Raw genomic sequence first — 9,604 nt, forward strand, 5'->3', positions numbered from 1 at the left:
CAATCCCTGAGGCAGGAGAGTAGATTGGACATTGTTTTCAGGAATGCCTTACAAAATCAGTATTTCCATGAGGAAGGAAGGAAAACCTTGGTCTTGGCTGGCTAAAACACATGACTGGACCAAGTACATATGCACTCCACAGAGTCCACAGTGTCCTGCGGCCTATTACAAGACTGAAATGCAAACCCTGGATGGAAACTTAAGTTGCTAATGATACATGTGCTATAGAAAGTGTGAAAATTCCATGTAACATCCTGTATGAGAACTATGACAGAGCCCAAAAGCCTGTGCTACATGAAAGATCTCTCCTTAGTGCTTGTGTTAGCTACTTTTTGCTGTTGTGCTAAAACACCATGACCCAAAGCAATTTATGGAAGAAAGAGTTTATTTTGGCTTGAAGTTTCAGTGGGATGAGTGTCCATGGGAGCTAGCAGTCAGGGCAGGAACCTGACTGGTCAAATTTTCACTGCAAATGCTAACAGAGAGAACAACTGAAATTGTAGCAAGGCCATGGTAGCTAAAAGCCCACCCCCAGTGACACACGTCCTCCTGTGAAGGCCCAGGACTGTGGAGAATAAGAGTATGTTATCAAGAGCTGACCAGTACAGTACCTCACATCCACCTTGTTGAACCCAACATTGCCTTTGGGGGCCAAATGATTGTAAAAAGCAATGTGATTATTTCATATTTAATAGTCCATGGTAATAATTTTATGATCTGTTCAGATGATGAATTATGAGAAGAGCTTCACGTTCCTGGAGAAGGTGACATTGAGTCTTCAGAATTTGCATCCACCTTCTGCAAAAGCTGGAATTATACAAAGCTAACATCTCATGTCTTACAGATCTTTGGATAAACTTCTAGAACAGTAACTCTAATAGTTAAGAATTTGAACGTAGATAGTATAATAAGTATGTAAAGATGTGAAAAGGCCACAACATAAGGTGCTTAGTGTCTTAACAGCTTTTGAGCAGGGAGGCCCCAAAACCCTGCATAGAATGCGTGCACTGTTGGTTCTGTGCCAAAAACAACTGTTAAGGGTCTATTGATGAAGATATGATATGCTCTCGTTTCAGAATATAGAGAAACAAGGCTGGGCCTAAGCCATACACTTCCAATGTGGCTGCTGTGGTAGTACAGAAATGCATTATTCTGGATACTGGCATTACGTGTCAAGAAATGACCCGCTCAGCTGCATATTAACACAATTGTCAAACTAAGCAAAGTGTAACCACCATTCCAATTGTGGCATAACATATATAGGTGAAACCAACTACCTCGTGGTAGGTTTTAAACCTTGCTCCACAGGGGGAATTCACGTTTTATATTCAAATCTAGGCCAAATAACTGTGGCTGGGGAGGTCCTCACTCCAGAAGCAAGGCTTTTCATTTTGCTTTGATAAATAGATTTGATGTTCCCATCTGTCTTCTCAAAATGTGTGCTGCACCCGTAGAAGGTGGCTATTATCAGAGCAGGTGGCAAAGGCAAACTTCACAGTGGTTGGTGGTTACTGGCACAGACTCATAGGCACTAAACTGCTGAAAATAAGTGATTGTTGCTGTGGAATGAAGGCCTCGTGGTCACAAAAGAGTTAAACACTCCAGGATTCAGAGAACTTTGCAGAAGAGTTGACAGACAAATGGAAGAGCCTAGAGAAAGGGGTGAAATATTAGGAAAGAAGTACATTCCTGCGAGTTGATATAACATCAGCCGTCAGGAAGTAGAGGACACCTGTTGACCTTTGGCAAAACAGAAGCCTATTCAATGTAAAGAAAGGAAAAGAGTATAGATCCAACAACAGCTGTGATAATGATAATAAGGCTGGTAAGAGTCCCTAAGACTTCAAAGTCGTAAGACTGTCACCTGAGATTTCAATTCTTTCCTCCTGGCCTCCAGCTCTGCATCGCCTCGGCAGTGGTCTGTTGGACTGTATAGATGGTGAAAAACTAACAGAAGGCAGGACTCTAGCAGCGTTCCTTCACTGGTACTGTAATGCAGTGGAACTTAGCAGCTATGCAGCTGTCTTTGACTGGACCATGTTCTTGTAAGTGATCATTCATTTATGCTCCTCTAAGACCAATGGATTTATAAATTTACATCAAACTGTACTTAGGGAGAATACTTTCTTTGGTTTTATGTAGTGCTTAGAAGAACTTTCTAATCCTTGCTATCAATACAACTGCACAAGGACACAGTAGACTCTTAGATCAGCGATTCTCAGACAGGTTATCCTTCCCCATTCCAGAGACACATCAGTGTGTAGAGGCTGTTTTCTCACTTGAAAGGAGAAAGAGGTGAGAGTATTACTGGCATCTAATGTGTGGATGTCCACATAGTCTACTCTGCACAGGGCAGCCCCAAAACATGGAATGGTACAGCATCACATCAAAAGTCAGTGCTGTTGAAATTGAGATCTGTGACTGGAACGAGACAATGGAGGTCCATGGCTTCAATTTGTCACAATCCCTGAATAAAACAGGACCTTACCCAGGATATTACTGGGTTCTTACATTACTGCTATGAATTATCTGATTTGAAAACGTTCATGAAACTTTCAATTCTCAGCCTAATTTAGACAATACTAGTAGATGTGTCTTATACTAATTTTGAGAATTTGGTTGAAGGAAAATGACTTTGCAAAAATTAAAGCAGGTTGATGATATTTCCCTTTAAAATCATGATAATATGTTCAAGAAAAAGGAATTACTAACAATCATCAAACTTATTTTATGAAATGTAAAAAAAAAAAGTGGCCTATTTACCTATTTAGACTGTGACTCTCTCTGCACCAAGAAGCTGGACTATGTGTATTTGTGTGTGTGTGTGTGTGTGATGTTTTATGAAGTCTAAAATAAATTCATAGAAGTATCATGTTATTTGACAAATTAAGATGTCCAGAAATAGTATTTTCATTTTAAATTTAATATATTGTTTAGTTACCTTGTATGCTACACAAGTTTTGTGATATATTTAATTATTTTGATTACTTGAGTTTAAGTATTTCCCACACATAACTCTATAACAATTTACTTGTTTATTTTTGGATATTTCAGATTGCATTTGTGAAAGGGTCTGTGAAACATAGTTCCTAGGACTTGTACTATATTAAAATCCTCATTTTCATGTGTATGTGTTATGTGTGCATATACATGTGTTTGCCATGGGAGGCCCCAGGTTTTGATGTTGGAAGACATTCTATACTTCTGTCACTTTATTGATTGAGGCAGGGTCTCTCAGTGCAACCCAAAACTTACCAATATGACAAGTCACGTTGACCAGCTTGCTCTGGTAATGCTGTCTCCACCGTTAGATACTGGAATCACAGGCAGAATGGAACGTCATGTCATCAGGGATTTGTTCAGAATCTGGGAATCCAAACTTCAATCTTCACATTTTCTTGGCAAGCACTTTAACTACCGAGACATCCCCACCCAGACTCACATTTTGGTACAGGAAACTCTTTGGACTAGGATCACTAAAATTAAAAGACCTTTCTCAGAGATGCATGCCTGGTGTTTCTTTCCCCTTGAAATAACAATTTATTAAGTGTTAGAGTTCTGCGTCTGTCAAAAGCAAATTGATGGTGGATACAGCTCAGATCACTGTCACAAGTTTGAAAGATGGGCGCCATCAGAGCAGAGGGCCTTGGACCTTGCTTATGACATCAAGGACACAGTGTGGACTACATTGTCATAACAGAGGGTGTTTGTTCTCACTCCCCAGCAACAGCGGGCACTGGGGCTAGGTGAGGCTCCCTTCACAGGGTGAGTCTTGGGACCAGGCGTGAATACACTAGCTCTGTGATTTCTTTCCTTGTAGCAGGGACACTTCTGCTGTTGTTGCTGTCAAATCTGCTCCTGTGGAAGGATGTGGCCTCTGAGCCTAAGCGCAATTTCACAGATGGAAGCTGTGAGAAGATCCTTGGGTACATTTTTAACTTGACAGACACCCTATCTGAGGACATCAATAGCCTCTCTTCAGAAATGTTAAATGAATTTGTAAGTACCTCACTTTCCTCTGGCTTCTTCCTGAAAAGGGCCATCATGTGACTGACTGGGCTTCACTACAGCTTGAGAAAGCATCATGAACCGAGCTGAGCAATCCACCTTCACAGACACAGGAAAGGGGTGAAAGAAGACCGAGACAGCTCCGTGAAATCACTGAATTTGTCAGAAAACACACCGATTTACAGTTTTTTTCTCTAATACACTTCATTAAATGTTTTTTAAAACTCCACTCTTGACATAAATCCCTCAAGACTGTGGCTGAAGAATCTCTGCCTTCCAGTTCCTGGGCACAGAAGGCCAGGCTCCATTGGTGGCCTTCACTCTGTAGGTATTCAACAGAAGACCCTCAGTGCAGAAAATCCCCTGAACTGGAAAGAATTAAAGTGACTGAAACAGTGTCAGGAGGAAAAGCAAAACTACTAACAATGGCAAAAACAGAAATGACAGGTTTTTGGAAGCCCCAAGCCCTGGCCACTGTTTAAAGATGCAGGATCACGCTTCATCGCTACGAAAGGGGAGTTGGGTTAGAACTGTACACAGGCCCTCTCTGCCTGATGAAGGTCCTTTGAAGGTTAGATGTTCTCTGCTCTAAGTCAGTCCAGGATGCCATGGTAGATGAGGGCTTCATTACATCAGAGTGTGAACACAAGGACTCCATGTGTATAATAAACTTTTTCAAATTTTCCCCTTTGATCACTGACTTTCACTCATTTTCCATTCTTAACTGGCAATCTTTCATTTTCTTAAGATCCCAAGGAATTCATTAAATCTCACATTTTTCTGATTGTTGGATTTAGGTAATAGTTATGTTAAATAATATATAAGAACATATGATATGTAAATAATTAAATCTTCTTAATATGTAAACAGGAAAGCATAATATTTTACATTTTAAATTTTTCAATATGTAAATTTCCTGAAGTATTTTGGTTTGGTTCTATTTAACCAACACAACTGGATTCTCAATATTTAATGATTTTGATAAGTTCAAGGTATATTTTAATGGTAATAGAAAAATATCAAATTTTATATTGTTTAGTTAAAGGCAGAATATCAGTTTGTTGCAATAAGAATCAGGGAATTAACAAACATAAATACATATGCACTGTGGCATTGGGTTCTAATTCTAGGGAAAGGCAATCTTTAAGTCAATATCTTATACTTTGCAGTTTTTATGCCTGCCTTTAAAAATAGTAACTTTTGGGAAAAGTGGGAAAATAGGATAGTTGTGAAGAGAAGGGATTGGGAAGCCAAAACTTAGATGAAGAACTGAGATCATGGCTCTACCAGAAGAAAGACAAAGCATCCCTTTATGATGAACTCTTCTTCAGCACACACGGACCGAACATTAACGCAGTGCTCATGGATTCATCCACTCAGTTCTCAAACTCCCACTAACTATGTCTTCATCGTTTAGGATAAAGAGTACGATGAAGGCCAGAAGTTCCGGAACAAGGCCTCCATGACCTGCCATACCTATTCCCTCCATCTTCCAAACAAAAAACGGTACCCTGAAAGGACCCAAGTAAGTATTGCACCGAACCACTGAAGCAGGGTGCTGACCGCAGCACGCTGTGGATCATTGCCACTCTGTCAGATACAGCAATCACATCTGCAGGAAAACGCAGAAAGGGTGAGCGGGGTGCTGACCGCGGCACGCTGTGGATCATTGCCAACTCTGTCAGATACAGCAATCACATCTGCAGGAAAACGCAGAAAGGGTGAGCAGCCCAAGGAAAACCATATTGCATACCTGACAAATTAGACTAAATGGAGTGCAAACTCACTGCAGCAGATCTGATTGCTCATGAAATTTTTCCTATTTTCAGCACTGCCTTACACTTAGGACTGAATCTACTAGTCTACAGGAAACTGAATTGATCTGAATTTGCATGGTTATAAACACATGCAAGGGTAAGACATGCAGGTTGCAACTTTTCACATATTCCTTCAGCTCTTCATTCGAAGGCATTTTACATCATTGACCATCAACTCTTCTCCGCCTGGATTCTCCTGGCTGTGTGTCTGCTTCTTTGCCTACTTTCTCCTTCCTGTCATAGCCTCCTCCTGAATCTATACCCGCAGGTCTTGTAACACACAATTCCTATTTCACAGGGCACACATATGGCTTCTGATGACCAGGGCAACAATGCTAACCATATTTCTTTTTTCTTTTCTTTTTTTTTTTTTTTTTTTTTTTGGTTTGGTCTTTTTGAGACGGGGTCTCCCTGTAGCCCCAGCTGTCCTGGAACTCACTATGTAGACCAGGCTGGCCTTGAACTCAGAGATCCTCCTGACTCTGCCTCCTGAGTGCTGGGATTAAAGGTGTGCACCACCACGCCCAGTGTTTCTTAATTACTATAATCCCTCCCCAAACCAGTCTTAACACTTTTAAATTAAATATCATCATACATCTACATCTGTTCTTAATGGTTTTCTGTGTGGAACCAGCTTTCTGTACGTCTACCACACACATCAGTAATTGTAAGACACAACATGAAGGGAAAAAATAGAAAATATCGGATGAGAGCTACTCCACAGTAGACATGTCACAAAGCAGTGTATAAAAAACATAGCACTTAGGGGCTGGAGAGATGGCTTGGTGATTAAGAGCACTGGATGCTCTTGCAGAGAGCCCAGGTTCAGTTCCCAGCACCCACATGGCAGCTGACAATGGTATGTAAGTCCAGTTCCAGGTGATTTGATACCCTCTTCTAACCTCCCCAGCCATTATACAACATGGTTGAGCTTGCATACGTGCAGGCAATACACTCATACGCATAAAATTAAAATAATGAAAAATAAAATATTTTTAATTGTTGTAATTGATCCTTAAAAACAGCAGCAACACAAGACAGACTGCACTAGTTATCATATGTAACCAAACCTTCAGTTTTACACTTGTTTTACTGTGATGTGCAATTTTTGTTGCCTAGCCTGACTTCCTTCTGAAGGCTACCATGAGTATGTTGAGTGCCTGGAACAACCATCTGTCACAAGTAGTGCTCAGATTTCATGATCTGGAAACAACCCATCATGGTATCATGTCAAAATTCAGAGTGGTTGATGGAAAGATCTCAAAACTCAGAAGATACCTGAAGGTAGTTAGGACTGTACTAAGCCAGGTAAGCAGTCTCCTTACACTTACACTTCCTTACTTTTCTTTCGGATGAAACTTGTGACTTCTCTGTGATAAATGAACTTTGAACTAACTCTGTGTTTGCCCCACTGAAACTGAGGCACGCACTCTGGTAGACAGTCTTGGGAGTAAGGGGTTTGGTCCAACTCCAACTTTCTTGGAGATGTTTCATTCAGCACCTGACAACACAGGAATCTCTGTCCCTCACAATCATTTGGCCAGTTCCTTTCCTGAGCGGAGTGAAAGCGTCCTGAGATTTCAGCAGACCTTAGTCACACTTATCTCTGGACTGTCTGCATCTTAATCCACCAAGTCCAGTCATTATCAGTCCTATGACTTTATGTCCGTACGTTGTAAGGAATTAGTTGAAAGCTAGGAAAGGAAGGCATAATCAAGAATATACAAATGGCACATCAGAGGTGACATAGAACGTGGACAATCTCCTGAGAACTGATACTACCTCCTTCGTTATTTTGGTCAACTTTTTATAGTCAAGTAGCAACAACTTCTGTCTACTCCTGTGAAGACATACTTCATCTGGGATAAATTGCATAACAGAAATCACAGGCATGAGTTTTGTATCTAGATTTTAGATATCTAACAGATTAAGGGTACCTTGGTCTGCTTACATAAAAAAATATATATGGACTCAAGGAAAATGAGGAGGACCCCACCTGGTCAGAACTGCCACACTTAAAGATGGCCAATGAAAGCTCTCTCCCCTTTGCCTTTCATAGCCTATTCGTCTGCTTGCACAGCGATGCAACAAAAGTTTCTGATTATATTAATGTCCTGAGATGTCACATGGTCTCTAGCACATGCTAGGTGTCCATCCACCCCTTCTGCCTCTGAGAACATCCATAGAGATTCATCTTTTCAAAGCTTCTTGTAATTTTATAACTTTTCAATAGGTGCTTAAGTGTGATAGGACTCTTCTTCCCATCAAAACTGATGATTTAAAAATGCCAGTGTCTTAAAAGTGAACGTATCAGTTTCTTTTGTTCATTTAATAAAAGTAATAGCAAAAGTATTAAGACCTTCCTATCACTAGGTTATGATTTGACCAATAAGACAGAAATGGACATACTTTTTGAAAGCCAGCAACTCACTATGAGCCAATTTTTACAGACTGATGACCAAAAATATAAATGCTACGCACTACATTATCTTTACGTTTCATGAATTTGTCACTGAAGGAACGTGTTAAGGCACAAACAATAAACAGCTCCAGGGAGCTCTAAGGGGTCTCTTCCACCAGGTTCCTCTGAATTCTCATCTCCTCAACATCATCTTAGAAACGTTCTCTTCCAGCCTCAACTTCATCTCACATTTATGTTACTCACTACTTTGCCCTTCTGATGGTCCACGTCAAATGACAGGGAAGGCAGAGATCATGAGCTCCTGGTGTTTCTTCCTCTTCCTGCTCTGGGTTCCAACTGCTGTGACACCATCAGACTTAGATGATTAGAAGAAATGGGAAACTCTGAGGCCACAGTCTTCTGATCTGTCTCACAAGCTCCCAACCTGAACTCCCTGTAAGTGACAAGTATGTTCTCATGGAGCATGTAATGAGTCCCTAAGACACGCCCCAATGGTAACACCTTAAGCGTCTTATCTGGAGCACTTCCGTGGTAATCCCCTATCCACTCCTCAGCTCTGCCACCTGCAGCCCCTTCATAGTCTCTGCTTCTAGTTACATCACTATTAAACAAATGCAGCTGAGAATAATTATTCTACTAACTGACGCAGAGGACTCTTGGCATCAAGCCCACCCCACGACAACATCGGACGACCGCCGACTCCTCCCTGAGGCCTCTACCAGTTTTCTTCTCCTGTTCCTGTAACTCCAGAGTAGATAAGAAAGTCAAGTGTATTAGAACCACGTTACCTGGTGAGTGAGATGCCACTCCTCCCTTGCTTTCCATTCTCTGAGTGATTTTTCTCTGTTAGCAATCAACTTGTTCATCCACACGGACATTCTCCGTTAGATAACTAATCATAACACCCAGCTACACCATATAACCTCTAATATTCCTTTACTCAGTGAATGGAAACATGATGGTGGAGGGTAGCTTGACCTGTCAAATGCATCTAAGTAAACTGGAGTGATTAGATAACTAATCATAACACCAAGCTACACCATATAACCTCTAATATTCCTTTACTCGGTGAATGGAAACGTGATGGTGGAGGGTAGCTTGACCTGTCAAATGCATCTAAGTAAACTGGAGTGTCTGCTGATCTCACCGATGGAGAGAATTAAATGCCCATGGGATTTCCACACTGTTTTCCGTAGAGAGAGTTTGTGGGGCAGGGGGGGAGGGAAGGAAGGAAGGAAGACTACAAGACAGAAAATAAATAAAGATAGGATACAACAAATCATAGCTGTTGGAACATCAAACCTGGAGAAAAGCTAAACCTATCTTTGTGTCCTCTATTAAAAATCAGTAATTTTGA

The 9,604-nt window shown here is 40.9% G+C and overlaps 1 protein-coding gene across 1 annotated transcript; it reads left to right on the top strand.

Moving 5' to 3' along the window:
• Positions 1 to 1,975: 1,975 nt before the first annotated feature.
• Positions 1,976 to 7,972, top strand: LOC103728740 (prolactin-5A1-like). The gene is made up of 5 exons (XM_029560400.1): positions 1,976 to 2,045; positions 3,821 to 3,999; positions 5,426 to 5,533; positions 6,945 to 7,133; positions 7,847 to 7,972. The coding sequence occupies exons 1-5, from the start codon at positions 1,994 to 1,996 to the stop codon at positions 7,970 to 7,972; spliced, it is 654 nt and encodes a 217-aa protein (XP_029416260.1). The 5' UTR covers positions 1,976 to 1,993.
• The last annotated feature ends 1,632 nt before the right edge of the window (positions 7,973 to 9,604 follow it).

Source organism: Nannospalax galili, unplaced genomic scaffold, assembly GCF_000622305.1.
Source record: "Nannospalax galili isolate Female #2095 unplaced genomic scaffold, S.galili_v1.0 scaffold412, whole genome shotgun sequence".
NCBI lineage: Eukaryota > Metazoa > Chordata > Mammalia > Rodentia > Spalacidae > Nannospalax > Nannospalax galili.